Below are 24,491 nucleotides of genomic sequence, written 5' to 3'. Positions count from 1 at the left end.
TAGATTTTCCTCGAGGAATTATAGCTTCATGGAATTTATGTTGCAACATGTTTATGCCTAAGTTTTGTCCCACTATCGTATTTAACTAGATTATGTCACCGTTGAGTAATGGCGATAATGAATGCGTCGTGGGGTCATGGTATCCTAGGACGCAACCTACTGTAGAAGGCCCGACTGCTCCTGTCTTCCTGATGACCGAGTGTTGGGTCTTATCCGTCAGGGGGTGTGATCCGATGTAGGCACTTGGCTCCTTAGCGAACCCCCCTTGGTATTGACGTCTTGGGATGTAGTTCCATTGGGCCTGGTGTGTTGCCCCGTTGGCCCATTGTCTTCTGACGGTATCTTTGATTGACCTGGGCCTTTGGTCGGGCTATTTGTATCCTTGGGCCTACCCCTTGGGTATAACTTCATCACTGTTAGAAAATAGAGAATAAGAAAAGGAAAGAAAAGAAAAAACTAATGGGCTTGGAAAAATGTGAAACTTTCTCTATGGGGTCTTTCATTTACACCTAGCCCCATAGAAGAGGTTTCACCAAGTTTTGAGGAGTTTGAATTCAAAGTTATTTGAATTTAATTCAAATTGGTTTGAACTAGAAGTGTTTGGTAGGAATGTCCAAAAATTGTGAATTTTTGGAGCTTTGAAAAGTGAATATAGAATTATGGGCAAAGTTTGGAAGCATAAATATTAGTTGAAATTCAATAGGATTTATGGAAAGGTTTGCATTGAATTTGGAATGGGCAATTAAAAGAATAGCAAGAAGGCTCAATTTTTTATTTTTTGAAAATAGACATATTAATTATTTGAGGTCAAATATTTAATGTTATGATAGCACGGAAATATATTAATTATTTGAGGTGCAATATTTAATGGCATGATGACATGGAAATGCAAAATAAAATTATTACAAACTCATTATGCCAAAATATGTGGTATAAGACTAGGTTGTTACACAAGCCAATCTCTAAGAAGCTTCTCGAATGAATCTTCTCTCTTTTCCAGTCTTTTCTTTCCCAATTTTTGAAAGTGAATGCAAATGCTAAGATAGTTTGAATGGAAACGAGCCCATGCCACAACAAAAAAAAGTTGTATATGCCTCTCGTTCATTCACCTTCTCAAAGAATTAAACTTTAGTTTGTTTTATGGAAGTCGGTTTTGGTGGTTGAAGGCTACAATCACTGGAGCGAGCCGAAGGTGCGTCGTCGTCATCGTCCCTCCCTTAACGGAGCCAGGCAAACCTTGTTAGATAGTCAGGAAGTCTCATGCTAAGGTCGCAAAGGACCAGCGCACCAGAACAGCAACTGTCGTCGATAAAGAGAAGCGTAGATTGGAAGGATCTAACCTACAGACAAACACACGGACGCATACGAACGACAATTGAATCCAAGCAGATCCACCGAAGACAAACGCCGACCGAATCCCACAAGATTCGATGAAGACACACCTCCACACGCCCTCCGACGAGGCTAGACGCACCGTCGGGACAGGGGCTAGGCGAGGAGAACATTATTCCATCTTCTACGGGGTCACTTGTGTTAGCTGAATGGCATTTAAAGGCATCAAAGTGAAGCCATTCGTTCCTACTCTGACAAAAATCTTGAAGCTTGACATCATAAATGAAAGAATTGGCCAAGCAAAGGTAGAACAATCCATTCGAGCTCTCAAAACACATTCCATTAGTTTTATAGCATGCAAAGATACATAAACCGTTGGTTTGATCCCATGGGCGGGTGACCAGCCATTATGCTCGTCACCACAGCCAGCCATTGCTTTAATCTTCTGAGCTCAAACCTAAGGATCTCCGCATAATACGCCCTACTTAAGGTAAAACCGCCCAACCGGCTAATGTGAGCACGCCTTGAGGGGAGCAAAAACGGTAACCCCAAAAGTGCGTAACCTCACCACGGCGACGCAGATTTTGTTACTCGGAGGAGACCGCTTCAAAACAGAGCCATCCTCCGCTGACACTCTACACGAAGATAGTAAAAGTGAACAGGGAAACTTCTGCAGTGGTCGCCGGCTGGCTAGAACTGGCTACCGGCGTAGGTCTGGCCGAAGCTCCAACCGGAGGGCGCCACGTTGTTGGACGTGATGGTACGGCCGTCGCTGGTGGTGACGCGGAAGGACAGCGGCTGGCCGTTGAGCATGGCGCCGTTCTGCCAGTTGGCCCCCCAGTTGTGGCTCATGGTCAGCCATCCTGTGCTAGGAGATTTCACGTACACCGCCGTCAGGTCGCCGGCGCCGGCAACGTTCGTGATGAGCACCAGGTTGAAGTAGGAGTGGCCGGTGATGGTGAACCGGATGCCACCCGTCTTGACACACACCACCCTACAAAGTGCAACAAATACTACATGTTAGCTCGAGACGCACTGACAGGCCAACGCGTTAGAGCTCAAGTCACCGATGCGATGGGTACCTTCTGTACTGGACGGGCACGACGCCGGCACGGGCCTGGGCGATCTTAGTGAACATAGGCTCAGCGAGGTCGAAATGCGACTGCGGCGGGTTGCACCACCCGCCCTCGTTGTTGGGGAGTGCGTAGTTGGCCGGGCAGAGGTTGGTGGCCGTCACGACGGCGGAGCCCGGCAGGCAGCTCCCGCTGCCGGCGCACCGGATCTCGAAGCACGCGCCGCAGCTCTGCCCGTTGTTGAACAGCGCAGTGCTCAGCGCCGCCGTGTTCGTCCCGTACCCCGCGCTGAACATGTTGCCGTACCCACACGCTCCTCCTGCACACACCACGCACATATCACAAAGATTAGTTAGCAAGCATGCGCCGGCGATGAACAGCTCAAACGGCTGGCCTAACTAGACCTCGTTTCTGTGCGCTTACCCATTGTTCCTGACGCGTCGTTGCCGCCATAGAACGTGGCGCGGCCATTGCTCCAGGTTGAGTCATCGCCGGCGACAGCTCCGACCACCGCGGCAATGGCAAGAGCTAGCAAGCCTAGAAACTCCATGTGTATATGGAATCCTTCTGAAAATCAGCAACGAGTGGGCTAGTTAATCGATACAGCCGAAAATCGCAGGAGAGAACAAGTACAAGGCTTGATAGCTCTAGCTAGGGATTTGTCATCTCATCTACTGCTTACCGTATTAAGCAACTAGGCTTTGCTAGCTCAACACTTGAATTTGCAGGTGCGGAGATGTTGGGAGGAGTGCGAGGATCCTAACAGGAAGCTGTTGCCTATATATAGGCATAGGTCGGGATGCTCTGCATCTGAAATTGTGAGAAGTAAAGTCCACGTTTGCCACTGCGAACCGATCTTGAATTTTTTTTTCGGGATTTATAAGTTAATATTATAATAGTGCATGTTGGTTACTGTAAATTTCAATGGTTAGTCCCACCTGTCGGTGATACACTGGAGCATTTCAGAGAAGATACGTTTGTATATAGTATATTTTTTGGCGGGAGAAAATTGGAAGTAATTAAGTTCTCTAGAACATGGGCAAATGGGCACCTGTACTGTTAGCTCGAATAACAAACTGAGAGAAGACCTTGACTTTCTCATCTATCAAGGAGTTGAGATACTGGGATACATAGTTAATGGCCAATCCACTGCAGAAATTAAAAGAGTTGATACGATTTAGTTTTGTGCACGAGTTCAAATTCCAAGATCACTTTGACTTCCAACTCGCTTCAAGTGCAAGGTAGTGTCCCATGTGGTAGTTTTGCTTATCACGAGATCATTAACCATTTTATTAGTGGATAGTTATGTCGGCTGCCGTTAAAATGGTATGTCTGCAGGCTAAACAGATGATAGATTCAGAATGAACACTGGAAAACTGGGAAAGGTAAAAAAATTAAATATGTATAGTTTTCGTTCATTGTCTATAATTTGGAATATACCAGAGACTCCAAGCATTAGGCATGCAACTATGACAAAAGGCACACACTCGATGTCAATGAGCTAAGAATTAAGATGGCATAAGTAGCTGAAAGATGCTGAGCTTTGAATTTGGAGTAGGTAATGACCTTTTAAAGGCACACACTCGATGTAAATGAGCTAAGAATTAAGATGCCTATGAGTACGTAATTCACAGTAAGCACATGTTGAATATATTCTATTACTACGTACAAAGAAAAAAAAGAAAGCTGACTGCTTTCTTGCAGTATACCAAGGAATAGTTGAAAGCAGTCAGTCAGTACTACTGTAGTACCTTAGTGATAGACTGATAGTTGGAATTTTTTCTGTCTAGTATTTCTGTCACGCAGAAATTTCTCCACATCTTCAAAAGGGCAAAATCAATTAAACAACCAGTATCAGTGCAAATTAATAACCAGTATCAGTCCAAGGAAATCAAGCAAGCAACTTGTTATTGTAAGGTGCCGAATCAGAGCTCAAGAATCAAGAATGTACTTGTTTAGTGGTTTCAAAATGGAACACTTGTTTAGCTCTACCAGCACGGCCAGCAAGATGCGGATCAGATGCTAGGGCACATGGCCACAGGGTCCTCCTAATTTGACTCTACATAGATTTAACTAAGCCCTCGATTTTGGAAAACAAGTGCTTCATAAAAGTTTGTCAAGTAAACTCTCAACAGCCGATCACATGTTGCCACTCTGCAGACTTCTAGAACCACATGGGATCGTGTAAATTTGTTAAGAAAAAGGGTATTTTTTGGGATATTCGATTCTGAGCTCAGGCTCAGCTGATCTTGAAATCATCACCGCCCACTAGCATGTGGATGTGTGCCGATCCATGTATTTCTGTCAGGTATAACACGCGTATTGTAGCAAATATAGCCAGCTCCTGGGCGCATTAACTGCAACGACTGCCGGCAAGGTAGAGGTGGAACAGCTATTTGCTGCACGGCTCAGTTATTGTTCCATTATGGCACAAGGGGTCATGGGATGGATCTCATGTTTGAAGCAAGGTGACCCCAGCTAGAAAAACTGGAGATTAATATGTGTTTACATTTCAGCGCTCAGCTCGAGTCTCTTGGCAGTCCTAGTGCTTTTGATTTTCGGATCGAAAACCTTTGCGGCCTCTTAACATTCAACTTGAGTCTCATAGTCCCTTGAGAGGCTTAAGTAGCACCACTGTTAGATGCGGTAATGGCTTCTCTGGAGAGAGCAGCCAGCACTAAGCACACATCCCAACCGCATTACTCTAATCTTTAATCATTTCACTCAGGGTCTTCCGTGAGCTAAGACCACATAGTACGTTACTTTACAATCATTTTACTCATGGTTTACCAATCAGTCCCCCTTTAGGGCCTCTTTGATTCGTAGAATTTGAAAACGTAGGAATAGGAAAAGCATAGGGTTGGAGTGACATGCCCACTTAAATCATATAGGATTAGCAATGAATGTTTGATGCCACAGGAAAAACAAGAATTATAAAAAGGTTCCATAGGAAAAATTTCTATGAAATTCAATCCTATAAATCAAAGGACAAATGTAGGAAAGAATCCTAAGGATTTCAGTCCTCCAGAAATCCTATAAAATTCCTTTGAATCAAAGGAGCCTTAGGAGTATTACTGTAGCAGTAGTAGTAATCATTCTTTTACAATTTGGTTGCCTCGTATGGCCAAGCTAATTGTCTGTGTGTGTTTTCACTTTTCAGCTTGGGAGCAAAACTTCGATCATGCAGCTGACATACCGTATAATTTGACTTGTGTACCTAGGTGCTTAGAGTATTGCCATTTCTTCTTTGATCTACGGGCCATGCACCGATGGTAAGACGAGAAATTAAGATGACAGGCCAACTAATTGTGCTGTGTACGCGCTGGGTTCTATGGATCAGCTGCAGTTGCATGCAAAATTCTCGTCTATAGTCGTGGTAGTAATGTACTGGTGTTGTACGATTCATCTTCTTAGTGCAACTTGATTAGGGTGACACTATTTTTATTCGTTTACTCTCTGCAGCTGTGTCTTCCGTTAGTAATGTTTTCTTGGTTATTTCATTCAAATGTTCTTTTGCGAGCAAGAATAGGCTAGTAGGCATGCATCGACAATGGATGCTCTTATGCATGCTTACAGATGAACATCTCGCTGTTAAATTTTCGGTTTTGCCGATGTGATTTGCGCTAATACTCTCCTGATGCCAGAGCACGTGCAAGCTTGGGTATTCTTTAGTGTCTTGGAAAAACACTCTGGACTGGGCTCACCGTTTGACAGACGGCCTGTTCCACGGCTCAGAACCAAGCCGTCTCCGATTGACCCATGTGCACGTCATCATCGCCGTGCCACGCTACGAACAGGCCCCATCGTACTGCACTGTTTCACTGGGTATACAGGTTGTATCTGTTTTTCCAACGCATCTCCTCTGACGCTGCAGTACTATTTTTCAGCATCCCCATGCATCAATCAACGCTCTAGATTTCAGGTTCAGCTGAGCCTGGGCACCAAATTGCCCCTCCCTATGTTTTTTCACTTTCTCTTGCCACTGCATATTCAAAGGTTTTGCCAAATACGGAAAATAATGACTAACTCTTTACATGAGTAGAGGTTTTGACACCAAGGACAAACGAGGTCATTATATGGCTGATATTTTACTGGAACTAAAAACCATTCATTGATCATGCAATAATACAGCTAGGCACTTCTCTTTAAACTAAAACCACGACAAGAATTATAGAACAGAGGGGAGTATTTTCATTTACAAGATATAGTAAGAAAACAGTGGTTTACATGGCATACCAATGCTAGCTACACTATAGAACACTTCCAGATTTGGCTCTTCTCCTGCTACAATGATCGCTATGCCGAGATCGCATGCCCAGCAAGCTCCTTGCAAGTGCAGGACACGAAAGTACAGAAAGCACTGGCTAATTATGTTTAACTAGTCAGGAGTCAGGAACATGGACCGTCTCTTTCAACAAGGTGCTCTGTCAGACAGATATGGTTGTATTGTACCTTCAACATGGCCTTTGTATTTTATTTTATTTTTGTATTTCGGATTCCTTTATTGGCCTAGAGCCCTGGGATAAATCAAGTTGCTCTCATGGACTTGTCAAAATATATGGGGTTTGAGAAGCTACTCAATATCGCCTGAAGATCTTTATTTCTGTTGTCTAAAGGACAGTAAACATTTAACCATGAATCCATGACAAACCTTATCCCAAATATCAGGCTTGTTCATATTTATATCAGCTGGACAAGATAAAATATATATCCCAATTCATAAATAACACAACTGTTACATAAACAGGAGATGAGAAATTCAGGAATAAGGTCCAACCTTGGTCATCTCTGATTGCAGCTGGAACACAGGTGCACCAGCTTGATTCAATTAGCATGTACTCGTACTTTAAAGTGGTAAGTATATGCACCAGCTTGATTCAATTGGAGTAGTACACTACAGTGAACCTTGAAAAATACCACCCACTTTGCTAAGCCGCGGGGTGTGAAGCAATTAATTTACCAAAACGTGCTCGCTGTAACTTTCAATCTCTCCATCCAAGTAAACAGTTTCATATTCAAATCTATTCAATGTTAAGACTTGCGGGAAAATAAAAATGAGAAAAAAACATCACACACTTGTCTCAGTAAGCGATAATGTCGTCTGGTGAGGCTAACTGAGTGCAATCTACTGCTAAGAAAATTGCAAGTTTTCCCTTTTGTGGGAAAGAAAATTATATAAGTATTACTCTCATTTCGCTTTACACAGTCTTGCAATATATAAAAAAAGATGGTCTTGCTCACTTTCTTTCGGCAATACTCACGTGCTTCTGGAAGCTTCATGCCCATTTTCTCCACACTAAAATACATTTGTGAGTGAAGGGAATGTCGTACAGGCTATAATACCATTCTTCAAAATACAAATTGGAACTTCCGAAAGCACAATAGGCCAACAGCTGTAGATCAAAATATTCACCCATGCCAACTTATTTGTTTGTTTCAACAAAAGAATCACTCATTTGGTCCAGTTTTACATACAAACGTAAACCTCAAGGGGAAAAACTCCCTGCCCTCTTCCTCTTGCAAAATCATTCTAATATGTATACAATCAACAAATCAAACAAATCATGTGCTCCTGCCACACCTCGTGTGTATTTACAGTGTTCCTTTGTTGCTGATTTCATTTCCAGCTGCTTCAACAAACTATGCACAACATCAGATACATATGCACATCTTCTTTACATGAAAAGGTAAGTTGGTAGCGGTAATCCAATATAGTATACACCCCTGCACACCAAAATGGAAACTTGGCAGGCAGAAAAACTTTCACAGCGGTGATTCACCCATGAAGATCCAGATCCGCAACTTCCCGGGTTCATGGTACTCACGCAGTCTAAACCTCGCAATGGGAGCACCGGACATGCCAAAACTCACGTTAGTCAATCATTCAGCATGAACAAGGTCACCAGCATTCTTGTAGATACTCCCCATTATACTTCTTTACTGTACCACTTCATGATTATCACAAAATCCTATCACCACTTCTGTTTTGTACAAACAAACCATATACATCACTTTGATTGCTCCGAGGGCAGCCCTCGTGTTCATGTGCACTGCTTGTACCATTAATCCACGTGCTCGGTTCCATCATTTATTCTTCTGTATGATATATATCAGGCACCACAATTAGAAAACAACAGGTATGGTTGTTGCTTTGAAATCAAACAAACAGAAACTAGCCTTGATGGATGAAGAATTAAAGCTATCCAACTAATTTCCATTAAGAAATAAATAAATAAAACTCTAGCCAAACCATTGTAGATCATCATGATAAACTAAAAGTTGAATATGTTAATGCCACTAAGAACTACAATGTTGATTTCCATACTAACATCTGTGCAGACTTTTGCAGATGAAAAATATCTGAACGGTTCTTCGACTTCGTGCCAGCCTCAACTCTACTTTTCCTTTTCTCTAAAAAGCTTTACCCCATAAACTTGATTCCACTTTCAAGTTCAGATTCCCACCCAGGCAAACCATACAGACTCCTTTGAGTCCACGGCTCCACGCAGAATTCTAAGAACTTAACTTGGAGGTTCGAGTTTCTTAAGTTAATTGATTGATACTTCAGTATTAATTTTGGTGAAACTGCCGTAAACAGCGGTTTCTTGAAATTATCAACAGAAGCGACACAAAACATTAGCACTGCAAAGGTGGGCACTTAACATGGCTCCAACTTGAAGTCCTACTGTTACTAGTTAGTAGGATGTGCTTGTGCCAGATGTTCATGCTGACTGTTATTAACTTGCCTTATAGCTTCAAATTCTCAAATACCTATGGCATGCATAACACTGAATAGTTCCATATTCAGATCTTCAAAAAAGAGAATCTCAGATTACACTTGAGTATTAACAAAACACAGTTTAAGTTCATTCAGAAATATCAAAGAAAATGCAAGCCTTTGTCATAACAAGATAAACTAAAATAGAAAACTGCTCTAATCTGACATGTCACTCGATCCAAGCCAATATAGAACATTATTAAAAGAAAACATCAGCCAGTATAAGAACCTATATTCAGTTTTCAACAGATAAAACTTAGAAACACTAACAAGAGCAAAAACACCCAGAATATGACAAGAAACCTACCATGGTTGGGTCCGAAAGTATAGCATATGCTTTCCCAATTATTTTGAACAAATAATCAGCATCTCTGCGGATCGCATTCACAATTTCGCTCCATACTGTATCATCGATATTTTCACTTCTCACGAGAAAATTACCTGCCTGTGCCATAATTAATGTTAGTGAACAGAAGAAATCAAGAAAGATGCCATACTTGTCTACATGAAGATCGAATATAGTACTTTGTCTGGATGATGCCTTAATGCTGCTTTGCGGTATGCTCTTTTTATATCCACAGCAGAGCAGGATGGCTCAATTCCTCTGCATGGAAAAGCAGATCTCAGTCAGACATTCCAGGTGTGTTTCTGGGAAGAGACATTCAGTAACTAAGTTCTTCCGACTTTCGCAGAACAAAACTTTGGAACTATGTTCCAACATGCCCTATCCACATTGCTTTCCAACGGAAGTTCCTTTCCATAGGGAGCAAATGCATGTAATGTAATTCTGAATGCCCAACTCCCCACTTTTTGCAGTAATATGGAAAATAAACTGTGACTACTCACCACTATCAGAAATGATTTTCAGAACTACACACATGAAAGAAAGACACATTCATTGCACAAGGTGATGTCATGAATGACATGATAATAGTGTAGCATTTTCATCTAACTGCTGCAGAGCTTATAGGTAAAATGACAATTTCACTTTAGGAATAAGTTGTAAGTCAGAGCGCCCTTCTATCAACTTAATCAATACTACCTCTCTTTCTAAATATAAGACATTTTGGCAGTATAAATTAAACTGCCAAAACGTCTTACATTAGTGAACAGAGGGTGTATTAATTTACAGCATTGTAATTAATGGAGGTTTAGAAGGACAAATTGTACATGTCGAAGGATGCAGCAGCAATAAAATTAGACACAAAGATGCACGGATAGATATTGCATAAGTATAGGTCATTGTAGAAAACATGATTGTGTATGTTCTACTTCAAACTAAATTAGAGGACAGAAGCTTACAATATCAGATACATATTCAGTGATGTCCTTTTTCTGGCATCACGCTCCAAAGCAGAAAGCCTAAGATTGGCTCGGTGTAGATTGTTACGAACATTATCTAATTTTTCTGATGGCATGGACATATTGTCTTGTAGTTGTTCCTCAAGAAGAGAAATTAGTCTTCGAAGATCATTTTCTGCCTGATCGTAGTCCCTTATAAGTTCATACAAACTAGCCCTTCTAGAAATAACCTACAAAACACAAAACATTAGGATTGTTTTCTTGGTTCTTTCTTATGTTTATACTCTTGTCCCCCATTTTGTGTGCAAAGAAGGCTTTGGGATAACATCTTCTCACAGGTCTACAATTTATCTAAAAGTTACTTGACAATATAATTAGTCAACCAGCTCTATTCAAGACTTGTCCAGTCAAACTTCCAACATCATAAAAACAGTATGTACAGTGGATATAGAAAATATAACTCAATGTGAAAGGTTCAGCCAAAAGAATCCAGTAATAACTCAAGCAACCACATAGATTTTTAACTTAGTTGCTCACACCATTCATATGAAGAAATTTTCCCTACTACAATGATGATGTCAACTTCATCTGATCGAAAGGATGGAGAAAGCAGTAATTTTGCATAAAACATACAAGGTTATAACTGGTAAATGGTAATCCAGAAAGATCTCCAAGCTTCAGGTTTCACTGAATGCAACCCAAGAACACGCATGTCATGCATAGGAAATGAAGAGCAGGACATTACATATTGGAGCATTCCTATGCCCATGTAGCAGTAAGCCAAATCCAAAATCAAAGTATTATTATCTACGTATTTTTGGGCAACTTAAACAAAAAAGTACCAAATCAATACATCGCACATCAGAACGTTTAAGGTGGAGGGAGATGTTCACCAGATGGGTTAGCAAGAATAAATGCATGCCCTGCCAAAATACTTGATGAAATAAAAAAGGACATTTATAGCACACCATATCATACAGACACTTTTGGCCAGAATCTAAACAAAAATAGAGAGCATGGTTAAATTTTAGTTTGATAGAAGATGAGGATCTTTCACCAACCTTACAATAGCTAGTGTCAAGGGCTATAGCTAGCGAACAATCTGCTATGGCATCTAAAATTTGGCCCATTGCTTGGTATGCAGCCGCACGGTTGCCAAAACAGATTGCTGAAAAATGTAATGACTCCGCGTTGCTCAACAAAGCAGCAGTATAATGTTCCACAGCCTCTGAATATTTACCAGCTTGAAAAGCTTCATTCCCAGCAACCTAAAATGAAGAAAATAAGAATATCATGCCTCTAGTTCAAAATCCTTGCAATACTTGTGGAATCAAGGATATTATGTATGCACATGACCGAAAGACAATGCATGGTAGATAGAATTTGGATATAGTGGGACATCATATGATTAGACCAACACAGCATAGACAACCCGTAAACAAAATGCTGGATAGTTTTTTTTTTCTAGAACAAAAATGTTGGATAGTTGGAGTACTGGACATCGTATCTTTAGATAGTGAGGCTGCGATTATGCGATTGATAGCCTGTGACGTGTCATCAACTAAATCATCCATGGAAGTGAAATAATAGAGGCAGAATGGACATACTTTAAGACGCAGTAGTTCAGAGATTGTCTTCGAAAGTAACGAAACTGATTGTTGAGACTGCTTCCCGCACCTAGTCAATATTTTCACAAATTTAGCAAACCATATGAGTAGTGACATATAGAACATAAAACCATATAGCACTGACATAGAAATCTTCACAAAATATTACTTGTATTCCGCAGGTGTTGTTTGCTCGTACTTTTTCAAGAACTGATGAGCCTCTTCAAGCTTTCCTATGAAGAAATATGACTTGGCGATAAGATAATAGCGCCAAGATTTCACAGAAAACCCGTAGCTGTCCAAGTTAATGTTTTCTAGATGCTCATCAAGACACAGAGGCACACTATTTCTTTCTGCCAGTTGCAGAGTTTCTTCACAAAACTGAATTAATTCTTCATATCGCCGCAACTGCCAAGCCCCATGAAAGTAACAGTTAATTAATACACTTACTAGCTACAGTAGCAGTCAAAACTTGGCAATATGGTATGTAGGAAAAACAAGTTTACCGTAAATACAGACCAGTAACAGGGCTTCTGCTTTCATTTTCATCAAGTTATCTGAATGAATGCTTATGGACAAAGCATCTGTGATCATTTGTAAGGCACTTGGTATCTTGTCAAATTCCTTTTTAACAAGATATTCCTTGGATTGAAGCATGAAAGTAGATACTTTCTGTTCGCAAATGACAACAGCATACTGATTAGATAATCAAGTTCCATTGCAAAAGTAAATTGGTTCGGGTGGCTTTTGACCCATCATAGTTCATATCAATAATCAAGTTCCATGTAACAAAAAAAATTGATCAAATATTTCCTGGAAAAAATGCTATATATGGTTGCAGAATCATATAAACTTTATTATCTTAGATTCTATGATAAGGCATTCCACTATGAAAAGGACAACAGAAATGCAACAAAATACTTAATTGATTACTGAAAAGAAATAAGAAAACATATAATCAACCATCACACAAAAACAAATTTAATGTAAGGAAAGTAGTTTAGCAAGAAAATAGGTAGGCTATTGTAAGTGCATCTAGTGCCCCCTTTGTGGGTTTTGGATGATTAATGACAAAACAGTTAAGAAACTAATGTGTTTGTGAATATATAGAGGTGAAAGTCCCTGAGGATTTGGTTTAACAGTGGAATATGACTCCTAAAAATGTTGCAAGAATATTGAAGCCTTCAGAATGTCCATTGAAGGATTGAAAGTTATTGTGAAGACTTTTGTTTATTAATTAATTTTTTTTCATTTGAGTCGTAGGGCAACGTACTATTAACGGTGGTCTAAGTGAAAGTAAGATTCAAGTCTTCGTGTGTGTGCACAATCTAAGTCTTCAGAGAGTGAAGACTTAGAAATCTCTTTCAAAGTGAGTCATTTAGCCTTGACCCCGAAGTTAAGTCTTTGGGACACTTGGGTTAAATTCATCACTGAGTTAGATGACTTGTTCCACAAGTCAGTCCATGCGCGCTTGTGTTTGAAATTCATATCGTTAGCCACGTGCCGCGTGCATGTTGGGAGTGTCTCCAACGGTCATTTCAGCCCCCTTGGGTTGCTCGCCAGCTATAAATAGCCACCCTACCCCAACCATTTGTTGTTGGCTGCTCCAAGTGAATTTGGGACAAGTGTTATCTGAGCAACCCTTCCTCCCAAATATTTGAGAGAAATTCTAAGTGAGGAAAAAACACCCAGAGCGTAAAAGTATCAAGTGATTAAGCATCACCGAAGAACTTGATCAAACCTAACTTTGACTTGTTACTCTTAAGGACTGTGCATCCTCTAGATGGTTAGGAGTCGTTCAAGCGCGTCCAAAGTGTGGAATTGCCGAACAACAAGCTTTTACCGGTCCGGCGATCAGCGCAAGATACCCCAACTAATTGGGCGTGTTCCGAGGGCTTAGCTCAAGGAGAACAAGGCGAAGACTTGTGTGTCTTCAGAGTTGTGGCTCAGCCTCTCCGACCCAGGCGTAGAACTGTGCCAGCAGTTTGAACTGGGGTAAACACATCATTGTGTCTTTGTCGAGCAACGGGTTCTAATTCCTCGCTCCTATTTACTTTCTGTAATCTGCCGATTTTTGAAGAATTTCCTCTTCCTTCTTTCTTTGTGATTGTTGCGAAGTTATCTAAGTACTTTCATACCTTTCCGCTGCTTAAGTTTTCGTTGAAGTGGTTTACTTTGTTTTCTCAATGAAGATTTTGTCCGTGCTTAGGCTGTTAGATTTACTCGCATCTATAGCTCGTTTGTCTTCTGCTCCTGTGATAGCAGGTTTACTTTAGTCATGGTTACCTAGTAGGTTTGCCGCTTGCCTCGTAATTTATCTAGTTCTTCTACTAGATTTCCTCTGAACTGTGGTGTTGTTTGTTAGAGTTATAATATAAGTCATGTATACCCCTTTGTATTTATCCCGTAGTATAAAGGGTTTCCTGCATATGTACCACACCTGTACATGTATATATATCGGCCTATGGCCTCATGGGAATACAAGTTGCTTATTCCTAACATGGTATTAGAGCTAGGTCAATTTTTTGCACGCTGCAACTCGTGCTATTGATCTGTCCCGATCGAGTTCGGCTCGTCCTCCTCCCGCTCAAAGCCGCCGTCGCCGCGGCTGCTCCCGCTCGCAGTCAGCCGTCGCCGAAGCTCCCTCCCGCTCCCGCAGCCGCTGACGCCGTCGAAGCTCTCTCCCGCCGACGCTCCCTCCCGCTCGAAGTCGGCCGCCGCCGATTCCCGCCGAAGCTCCCTCCCGCTCGAAGTCGGCCGCCGCCGATTCCCGCCGAAGCTCTTCCCGTGCTTGGCCATCGCGACCCGCGGGACTCCCTCGCGCGCCCCCGTACTGCGCTCCCCGTGCTCGGCCACCGCGACCCGCCCGTGGTCGTCCGCCCCTCCCGCCCGGACTCGTGGTCACGCATCCCCTTCTGCGGCCGCCGTTCGTGCGTGGTCTCCCGTCGTCTTCCCCTGATTACGGGTCTCTCCTAAAAAAAAAAAATGTCTGCTGCATCAGGCTATGTTTCGGTCCCTCGCTGTCCGGTGATCTTCGAGGGTACTAACTACACCGAGTTCGCTGGCTTCATGCGCATTCACATGCGTGGCATCCGTCTCTGGGTTGTTCTTTCTGGCGAGGTCTGCTGTCCGCCACGTCTGGTTCCTCCGGTGGCCCCTACTCCGCCGACTCCACTGGTTCTTCCTACGGATGCTAATCAGGCCGCCAAGGATGCGGCTAAGATTGCTGATGAGGCCGCTGATCGTGCCTATGATGAGAGGGCTTTGGCTTATGAGGAGGCTCTTCAGACGTATCATGGTGCTTTGTCTGTTTACACTCAGTGGCTTGATGATGATGCTCGTGCTGCAGCTGTTCTCACTGCTAGTGTTCTGTCTCAGTTTGCTTCTGAGTTTCTGGGTCTTCCTACTGTCTTCCAGATGTGGACCTGTCTTCGTCAGCGCTATGAGCCCTCTGGTGATGCCTTATATCTTTCTGTGGTTCGTCAGGAGCATGCTCTTCAGCAGGGTGACTCTACTGTTGATGACTTTTATGCACAGAGTTCTGCTATCTGGCGCCAGCTTGATTCTCTCCGCAGTGCTGGTTGTCGTACTTGCCCCTGCTGCCAGGCTGTCCAGGCCGATTTGGAGTTTCATCGCGTCTATGAGTTCCTGTCTCGGCTCCGTAAGGAGTTTGAGCCCCGGCGTGCTCAGTTGTTTGCTCGTGGCCGTATTTCTCTCATGGAGGCGCTTTCAGAGATTCGTGCTGAGGAGACTCGCCTACGTGGTGCTGGTTTGCTGGAGGTTCCCTCTGTGCTCGCTACTCGGGTTTCTTCCACTCCACCTGCTGCACCGCCCCATTCTCGCTCGAGTGCTCCGCCGCTCTTGCCCACTCCTTCTGGAGGCTCAGGTCGGCCCCGTTCACATTGTGACTACTGCAACAATGATGGTCATATTGAGTCCCAGTGCTACACAAAGCGGAAACACCTGCGCAAGGCGCGATCATCCTCCTCAGGGACTTCGTCATCTCCCTCGCCAGCTTCAGCCATTGCTTTGACCGAGCAGGATATTCTGAGACTTAAGCGTCTGCTCGCGGCTTCAGGTTCTTCCTCGACGGGTACTGCTGGTTCTGTGACTGATGCTTCCCGCACTGAGCACCCGCCCTCTACACAGTCAGGTACATCCCCATGGGTTCTGGATTCTGGAGCTTCTTTTCATATGTCTTCTCATTCTTCCGCTTTGTCTTCTCTTCGCTCGCTGGATTCTCCTGTTCATGTCTTCACTGCTGATGGTACTCCACTTTCTGTTGCTAGTAGAGGCCATCTTTCTACTCCTTATTCTGTTCCTGATGTTGCCCATGTTCCTCGACTTACCATGAATCTGTTTTCTGCCGGTCAACTTACTGATTCTGGTTGTCGTGTCATCCTTAATGTTGACTCTTGTTCTGTCCAGGATCGTCGCACGCACACTCTGGTTGGGGCTGGCCCTCGCCGCCGTGATTCTCAGGGTCTTTGGGAGTTGGACTGGCTTCATGTTCCTTCCGCTGCCACCACCATCGCCAGTTCCTCCGCTGCTGTCGCTTCTGTTACTGGTTCCTTCAAGCAGTGGCATCATCGACTTGGTCATCTGTGTGGTTCTCGCTTATCGTCTTTAGTTCGTCGAGGTCTTCTGGGGTCTGTCTCAGGAGATGTCTCTTTAGAGTGTCAGGGTTGTCGTCTTGGCAAGCAGATTCAGCTACCATATTCTCATAGTGAGTCAGTGTCTCAGCGTCCTTTCGATTTAGTCCATTCTGATGTATGGGGTCCGGCTCCTTTCACTTCGAAAGGTGGTCATAAATACTATATTATTTTCATCGATGATTTTTCTCGTTACACATGGCTTTATTTCATGACTTCACGTAGTGAGGTGTTGTCTATTTATAAGCGTTTTGCTGCCATGGTTCATACTCAGTTCTCTTCACCCATTCGTGTTTTTCGTGCTCACTCCGCTGGTGAGTATATCTCTAAGATGTTGCGTGGTGTCCTTGCTGAGCAGGGTACTCTTGCCCAGTTCTCTTGTCCTGGTGCTCATGCTCAGAATGGTGTGTCTGAGCGCAAGCATCGTCACCTTCTTGAGACGGCTCGTGCTATGATGATCGCCGCCTCTCTTCCGCCTCATTTTTGGGCCGAGGCTATCTCCACTTCTGTCTATCTCATCAACCTTCAGCCATCTGCTGCTTTGCAGGGTGGTGTTCCTTTTGAGCGTCTGTTTGATCGCTCTCCCGATTATTCGATGCTTCGCTTGTTTGGTTGTGTTTGCTATGTTCTTCTTGCCCCTCGCGAACGCACCAAACTGACCGCTCAGTCTGTTGAGTGTGTCTTCTTAGGCTACAGTGATGAGCATAAGGGCTATCGTTGTTGGGATCTTGTCGGTCGTCGGATGCGTATCTCTCGAGATGTGACTTTTGATGAGTCTCATCCTTTTTACCCACGCCCATCTTCCTTGGTCTTTTCAGTGGATGATATCTCTTTTCTCACTTTTCCTGACTCCCCTATCACTCCCGTCGCGCCTGTGCCTATTCGTCCCACTCCCTCTGCTTCTCCACCCCTCGTCGATTCACCGCCACCATCTTCCCCGGTCTCCTCACCTAGCATGTCACCGGATTCTACACCTTCATCTCCGGTGACTTCTTCGTCGCCACCCCCTAATTCTACCTTGGCGATTCCTCCTTCTCTTGTTCCATCTCTTCCTCAGCATTACACTCGTCGTTCACGACCTGTGGATGCTTCCTTGGATGAGTCGTCCTCTTCCTCTCAGCCTACTTATGGCTTGCGTTCTCGTCCTCGTCCGCCTATTGATCGCTTTGGATTTCCCACCGCTGGTGCTGCTGTTCTTGAGCCGACTTCTTACCGTCAGGCTGTTGTTCATCCTGAATGGCAGTTTGCGATGGCGGAGGAGATTGCTGCTCTTGAACGCACTGGTACCTGGGATCTTGTTTCTCTTCCTCCCGGAGTCCGTCCCATCACTTGTAAGTGGGTCTACAAGGTTAAGACTCGCTCCGATGGTTCTCTTGAGCGTCACAAAGCTCGTCTCGTGGCTCGTGGTTTTCAGCAGGAGCATGGTCGTGATTATGACGAGACTTTTGCTCCTGTGGCCCATATGACCACTATTCGTACACTTCTTGCCGTTGCCTCTGCACGCCACTGGTCTATATCTCAGCTTGATGTTAAGAATGCCTTTCTTAATGGTGAGCTGCGTGAGGAGGTGTACATGCAGCCACCACCTGGGTATTCTGTTCCTGATGGCATGGTGTGTCGTCTTCGTCGCTCTCTCTATGGCCTTAAGCAAGCCCCTCGCGCCTGGTTTGAGCGTTTTGCTTCTGTGGTCACTACTGCTAGTTTTTCAGCAAGTGCTCATGATCCCGCCTTGTTTATTCACCTTTCTCCTCGTGGCCGGACTCTTCTTCTTCTCTATGTTGATGATATGGTCATCACTGGGGATGACCCCGAGTATATTGCCTTTGTAAAGGCCCGTCTTAGTGAGCAGTTTCTTATGTCTGATCTTGGACCTCTTCGCTATTTTCTTGGGATTGAAGTCTCTTCTACCTCTGATGGCTTTTTTATATCCCAGGAAAAGTATATCCAGGATCTTCTTGCTCGTGCTGCTCTTTCTGACGAGCGCACTGTTGAGACTCCTATGGAGCTCAATGTTCACCTTCGTGCTACTGATGGTGATCCTCTCCCTGACCCGACGCGTTATCGTCATCTCGTTGGCAGTCTTGTCTATCTAGCTGTCACTCGTCCGGACATCTCTTATCCGGTTCATATTCTGAGTCAGTTTGTTTCTGCTCCCACATCGGTTCATTATAGTCATCTCCTTCGTGTTCTCCGATATCTTCGGGGCACGATCTCTCACCGTCTCTTCTTTCCTAGCTCCAGTTCTTTACAGCTTCAGGCCTATGCGGATGCTACGTGGGCTAGTGATCCTTCTGATCGCCGTTCGCTTTCTGCTTACTGTGTTTTTCTTGGCGGTTCTCTCATTGCCTGGAAGACGAAGAAACAGATTGCAGTTTCCCGTTCGAGTGCTGAGGCTGAGTTGCGAGCTATGGCTCTTTTGACGGCAGAGGTGACTTGGTTACGGTGGTTACTTCAGGACTTTGGTGTTTCTGTCACTACACCGACTATGCTCTTATCTGACAGTACAGGTGCTATTAGCATTGCGCGCGATCCTGTGAAGCATGAGCTCACCAAGCATATTGGTGTTGATGCTTTCTATGTGCGCGCTGCTGTGCAGGATCAGGTCGTTGCTCTTCAGTATGTGCCTTCCGAGTTACAGTTGGCGGATTTCCTGACGAAGGCTCAGACTAGAGCACAACATGGCTTTTATCTCTCCAAACTCAGTGTTGTTCCTCCACCATGAGTTTGAGGGGGGGTGTTAGAGTTATAATATAAGTCATGTATACCCCTTTGTATTTATCCCGTAGTATAAGGGGTTTCCTGCATATGTACCACACCTGTACATGTATATATATCGGCCTATGGCCTCATGGGAATACAAGTTGCTTATTCCTAACATTGTTGTCCTGTTATTCTTCTATTTACCGAAGTATTTTGTATTTCAGAAGAATTTGCTAAAATCTACCATTCAACCCCCCCCCCCCCCCCCCCCCGGTTGACACATTTGATCCTACAGCGAGGCATTAGAGAGAGTAAGTCATAATCAAAGGGAGGTGTGTTTAAACGGTATTTTCTGCTCATAGTCATCTACTGAACATATCATTGCATCGTAGGGGCAGAAGGCAGGTAAAAAAACCACCAGGCATCTTTTTCATATTTATCATGTATGTAATGGGCTAAATGGAAATAGCTTCGTAAAATTTTATCAGAAACTATTGACAAATACATTTTTTACCAATGGATCTTCTACATAGATTAAGCTATGTGATACATTCCAGTTTATCCGGTGTGTTCAGCAGAACTGCAACAAGTTGGGAGCTGTACGAGTGCTTCATTGTGATGGAGACTTAGAGGAGTTGTGGATGACACATGGAACAAATTGTGAAACTCTAGGAGAAGCAGTACCATTTAACAGCTTACGGGTAGTTGAATGAAAAGTGGAAGCGGTTGATGTAACAGAGACCTCAAATTCTCAACACGAGATACTTTTGAGCATAAATCCATCTATGCTTTGGAAATTTGTTAAAATTCTGCTGTGAATTTGTCTTAATTTCTTGTATAGTTCCCTCAACAATATATACAGTTTTTAGTACTTTCCAGTTGAAGCCGCCAATCTACTAAACTATGGTAATCAACAATTGCACTTAACATAAGCATCCCGGGAATAGTTATTTTGCAATACGGTTCCTCGATAACTCGTAAAATCATATTCGAGAAAAATTAATCTCAAAATCATGTATGCTTCTGGTTCGCAGTTCTCTACTCAAAAGTCAAAACTCACTCAAAGTAGCATAAAGGGATACAGTTGATAGAGCAGACTAATTCTACAGATTCCACAGTTCCTCAAGATATGATAACATGAACAACGACAGTATAGCACCAGAGACGAGCCTACCTGAGCTTTTTGTAGACCATCAGAAGCCTCTTCTATGACTTTACGATCCAAGCTTGCCGCATGATTAGACTTCAAACAGATTTCAAAACCCTTTTGTGCTTCTTCGACATCCCCCAGAGCAAGTAGACAACTATACACATTTAGCCAAGCATATTGATTAGATCATATATTCAGCAATATTATACAAGTTATATAACAAGGGCAAGACACTTATGACCAATTACATGCACTACTAACTCCTAACATCAAGTAACCACATTAAGTTATGGAGTTCGAATTAACAAGGTTATTAACACTTTGCAAACCAATGTCAACTGAATGTACACAAACAACAAGGAGTAGAGTTAGGCATGTTCAGGCAGTACTCAGCCTTAGACTTAACTAAAACACATGAAATGTTTCTTTCCTCTGAGATCTGAAATTCCTAAGAAAAAAACAATTGAATTGGATATTTCCTTAAGAACAATATCTAGTTTTTTCTCCTTCACCAAATAAAAAGTTTAAGAATTATGATGCAAATTCCAATTGTTTTAAAAAAAAACTGTATATATGTGAAAGTTCGCAAATTGGTGATTTGCCAATGTAACAGCCCTAGGTATTCATCTTACTTGGCAGCTCTGACTTGTGCCTTGAGAAAGCTGGAATCAATTTCAGTAGCTTTCCGACAATCAGAGAGGGCATCTCTCATCCTACCAAGAGATATCCGGGTAGCTGCACGATTGCTGTAGCACAGCATTAATGCTTTCTGAGAAGCTTGATTTTGAGAAACAGAATTAATCCCATGGGTATAGCATTCCTCCGCCTTAGCTAACTGTCCTGCAGCATAAGCTTGGTTCCCCCTGGTGCACAATAAACAATTAAGCTTAAAATGCACCAAATATACAGTTAAAGCAACAAAAAAGAAACTCTAATCCGCTTATTCAAATCAAACCAAAACTCAACATATTTCAGTTTTAACTGTTGATATTTCATAAACTACCACTCGTGGGAATTAATTCTAAGCCAGCAAACTCCAGAATTATCAAACACAGCACATGATCCATAAGCATAAACTTGATTACATAGCATGAGGAGCGGGTGTGAAAAAAAGGCAAAAGGCTAACAGAGGAACAAATAACTGAATTTTGATTGACTGAGATACACCACGTTGGTTCTTGGTTGGAGGTAATTTTCTTTCTGTTATGGAAATTCTAATTTTTCTTCTGTTATGGAAGTTCAAGCACAGTTGCAATCCTTTCAAAGTTTGCTTTCAGATTACTGCAGATATTAAACTGGTGTCCACTGTCCACATATAAATAATCATATTTTGTGCTATTTGCCTATTTCAGAAGATATAGTTGATATAGCTGTGATATTTGCAACTGTGCAGGCACAAGTCATTATACATAGTATGTAAGTTCATAAATACGCCTGTAACAAAATACGAAAGGTTGTGTAGACACCTTATACGCCAAGTTTCACAGTCCTCCTGATATCTAAAGTTTCCTGTTTTTGTACATGTTACTACTGTAGGTTCTGCTTTGCTGTATTCAGTCCATTGAGGCGCTAAAACTGTGCCTGGCTGGCTTGCTGAAACTTTTGTGTGTGCAAGACTAATGGCAGATGTAGGAAGGCTTTGAACAAAGTTAGTATGAGTCGTCATTCCTTCAGAACTTCTATTCTGTTGTCTTTGTGAACCCAACTTAATTCGATCGAAAGTAGATGAAGCAAATATTAAGTCAGAGTTACCACAACTTTCCAAGTTTGCTGCAAAAGTAAGCCCAGCTCCATCATGGCTACTTTCTGCTGTTTGCGTAGCATCAGCTACCTCTGGGCCACTGTTATCAGAACCCTCTAACCTGAGGCCAACTTTTCCAGATTGTTCCATACTAAAGTTTGTCTCCGGAGTCACTTTTCCAGAAAAACTGTCAGGTGCAAGGGCATTCCGCAATGAAGAAACCTGACGGGTTGAGGAAAACTTCTTTGGTTTAACTGCCCTTCTATTCATGCTCATAGCCTTAATCACTCCCTTGTCTCCAGATGCTAAATTGTGTTCCTGTAGAGAAACTGATCTCCCATCGAAAGATCGGCATTCACCAAGTCCAGATGCTGCACCTACTTGTGTTTGCATACCATCAGGCAACTTTGTGAAAGAAACCTTCACAATGTCATCTTGAGCTCCAATGCTAAAAGGTGCAGTATTCGAGGCTTTTTCTGTTTCATGGACTTGACAAGGTCTGGAATGTGGAGCACCCCCATTACGTGAACCAGGTGCAAGCTGTGACTTGATACATCTGCCATCCTCAGTAGCTGAAAGACCAAGTTGTTCAGAACTGCATGTTACCTCCTCTTTATCAGATGAATCCAACTTCTTGAAATTACTTTGCTCTGTATTTGCAGTGAACAGACTATGTTGAGCACTAGCACGTCCCCCGAAAACAAACAAATCATGTTTGACATTAACACCAGTTGCAGAAAGTTTGCTTCCATCCTTTGTGAAGTAAACTTTATCTACAGAATCTCCTACGGATGAGTTACCACAGTCCATGGGGACTTCCATGGAATCATTCCTGTCAGTACATTTTGTTGCATTGACCGCTTGACCAACTAATGATGAATTTGTTTCCGTACTCTTGCACCCTACCGTCTGAGAGAGCATGCCACGCCCTTCATCGCGCTGCTTGGCAACACCATGAAGAATGCTCGGACGAAAAACCTCATGTGACTTCAAATTGCTTTCCGAGGCACCAAAAGTACCCCGAGAATTTATCTCCAGGACGGAATCATTTCCTCTAGAAACGTGAGCACGGTCATCTCTTTGCTTGCCGGAAGAATCTTGTACGAGCTCATCGGCTGCTGCAGAGAGGCTGCACAACGAGGCAGCACTGGATCCAACCGAGGAGCTTCTCTTCATCTCCGATCTCGCCGAGACGCCACTCCCAAAAACAAAATTAGCGCCACGGGAAGAACCCCATGAGCCCGCCGACGCCGGATCCTCCGCGACGGCGCGGTTAGACGTCGAGGCGTCCGCGCCGAAGACGAAGGCCGAGGGGCGTGATCCGCCTGCGGTGCTCGGTCGCGAGCCAGCGCCCGCAGCGAAGCTCGAGGGATCGCCGCCGAGGCGCCGGCTGGGGGAGCAGGAGGCTCCGGAGTGGTCGGAACGAAAGGGGGCGGCCTGGCGCCGCGGGCGGGCGACCCGCGGCCTGTGGGTGGCGGCGGGGATGGTGGGGAATGGGGCGGAGGCGGCGAGCGGATCGGGCGAGGGATCCATCGGGTGGGCGGCACGGGAGAGGAGAGCGTGTGCGGCGGAGGGCGGCTTTACGTCGGCGGCCGCGCGCGGGCGACGTGGATTTCGTTTTCCGGCCGGGCAGGGGTGTGGGCCATAGACAGATAGAGAGAGACGGGAAATGGATTGGATTGAATTGAACAGATCTGTACATACCCAGCTGCTGCATTAAAATAGGAAAAGAAAAGAAAATGGTGAACGTGCCGACACGTGCATTACATGGTCAGCGGCTCGCCCTCCATGGCATGTATTGGTATCCCACCCCATCGCAGCCATCAGGGTCAGGGTCTACAACCAACCTGGCAAGGTTAGCGAAGCTTTCACATGTTTTTTTAGCCGGAGAAAAGTGTTCTTGAATTCTCAGTTTTTTATGAAATCCAGAATGTTACATCTAGACCTTTTTTTTTGCCAGAATTATATTTAGGACTTGCAGGTGTGTCTTAGACTATCTATAGTGGGGAGTAACTGTTACTAGTCTATGTTACTACCACTATAGTAGGGAATAATATATGAGTGGTGTCATGCAACACTTTATTTATTAGGTTGTAGGCTCATTTTGCCTTATCCCGCAAAAAAAGACTCATTTTGTCTTATTATGTGATGAGTAA

At 43.6% G+C, this 24,491-nt stretch overlaps 3 protein-coding genes across 3 annotated transcripts; 1 reads left to right on the top strand and 2 right to left on the bottom strand.

Moving 5' to 3' along the window:
* Positions 1-1,650: 1,650 nt before the first annotated feature.
* Positions 1,651-3,170, bottom strand: LOC109756768 (expansin-A11). Its single transcript, XM_020315603.4, has 4 exons — positions 3,088-3,170; positions 2,829-2,972; positions 2,415-2,724; positions 1,651-2,326 (listed from the first exon to the last, which is right to left on the bottom strand). Exons 2-4 carry the CDS (start codon positions 2,953-2,955, stop codon positions 2,023-2,025), a joined length of 741 nt encoding a protein of 246 aa, XP_020171192.1. The 5' UTR covers positions 2,956-2,972; positions 3,088-3,170; the 3' UTR covers positions 1,651-2,022.
* Positions 3,171-7,801: 4,631 nt separating this feature from the next.
* Positions 7,802-24,104, bottom strand: LOC109756769 (uncharacterized). Its single transcript, XM_020315604.4, has 11 exons — positions 22,061-24,104; positions 21,227-21,457; positions 20,619-20,748; positions 12,612-12,764; positions 12,262-12,500; positions 12,093-12,162; positions 11,547-11,753; positions 10,486-10,715; positions 9,709-9,787; positions 9,491-9,628; positions 7,802-8,501 (listed from the first exon to the last, which is right to left on the bottom strand). The coding sequence occupies exons 1-11, from the start codon at positions 23,866-23,868 to the stop codon at positions 8,490-8,492; spliced, it is 3,297 nt and encodes a 1,098-aa protein (XP_020171193.1). The 5' UTR covers positions 23,869-24,104; the 3' UTR covers positions 7,802-8,489.
* On the top strand, positions 14,195-18,552 carry LOC141042335 (uncharacterized). Its single transcript, XM_073510252.1, has 2 exons — positions 14,195-16,245; positions 16,521-18,552. The coding sequence occupies exons 1-2, from the start codon at positions 15,078-15,080 to the stop codon at positions 16,565-16,567; spliced, it is 1,215 nt and encodes a 404-aa protein (XP_073366353.1). The 5' UTR covers positions 14,195-15,077; the 3' UTR covers positions 16,568-18,552.
* Positions 24,105-24,491: the final 387 nt, after the last annotated feature.

This window comes from Aegilops tauschii, chromosome 3 (genome assembly GCF_002575655.3).
Source record: "Aegilops tauschii subsp. strangulata cultivar AL8/78 chromosome 3, Aet v6.0, whole genome shotgun sequence".
In the NCBI taxonomy this organism is placed as follows: Eukaryota; Viridiplantae; Streptophyta; class Magnoliopsida; order Poales; family Poaceae; genus Aegilops; species Aegilops tauschii.
Note: the sequence above shows the minus strand (reverse complement) of the source record. Positions and strands in the feature narration are given on the sequence as shown.

Excerpts from the sequence above, each read along its gene's own strand:
- LOC109756768 (XM_020315603.4), bottom strand. The coding sequence starts at position 2,955 with ATGGAGTTTCTAGGCTTGCTAGCTCTTGCCATTGCCGCGGTGGTCGGA. Across the intron at positions 2,725-2,828 it reads CGACGCGTCAGGAACAATGG|GAGGAGCGTGTGGGTACGGC; the intron begins GTAAGCGCACAG and ends TGGTGTGTGCAG. Across the intron at positions 2,327-2,414 it reads GTGCCCGTCCAGTACAGAAG|GGTGGTGTGTGTCAAGACGG; the intron begins GTACCCATCGCA and ends TGCACTTTGTAG.
- LOC141042335 (XM_073510252.1), top strand. The coding sequence starts at position 15,078 with ATGTCTGCTGCATCAGGCTATGTTTCGGTCCCTCGCTGTCCGGTGATC. Across the intron at positions 16,246-16,520 it reads CCCGCCCTCTACACAGTCAG|GATCGTCGCACGCACACTCT; the intron begins GTACATCCCCAT and ends TGTTCTGTCCAG.
- LOC109756769 (XM_020315604.4), bottom strand. The coding sequence starts at position 23,868 with ATGGATCCCTCGCCCGATCCGCTCGCCGCCTCCGCCCCATTCCCCACC. Across the intron at positions 21,458-22,060 it reads TGTGAAACTTGGCGTATAAG|GGGGAACCAAGCTTATGCTG; the intron begins GTGTCTACACAA and ends ATTGTGCACCAG. Across the intron at positions 11,754-12,092 it reads CTGAACTACTGCGTCTTAAA|GTTGCTGGGAATGAAGCTTT; the intron begins GTATGTCCATTC and ends TCTTCATTTTAG.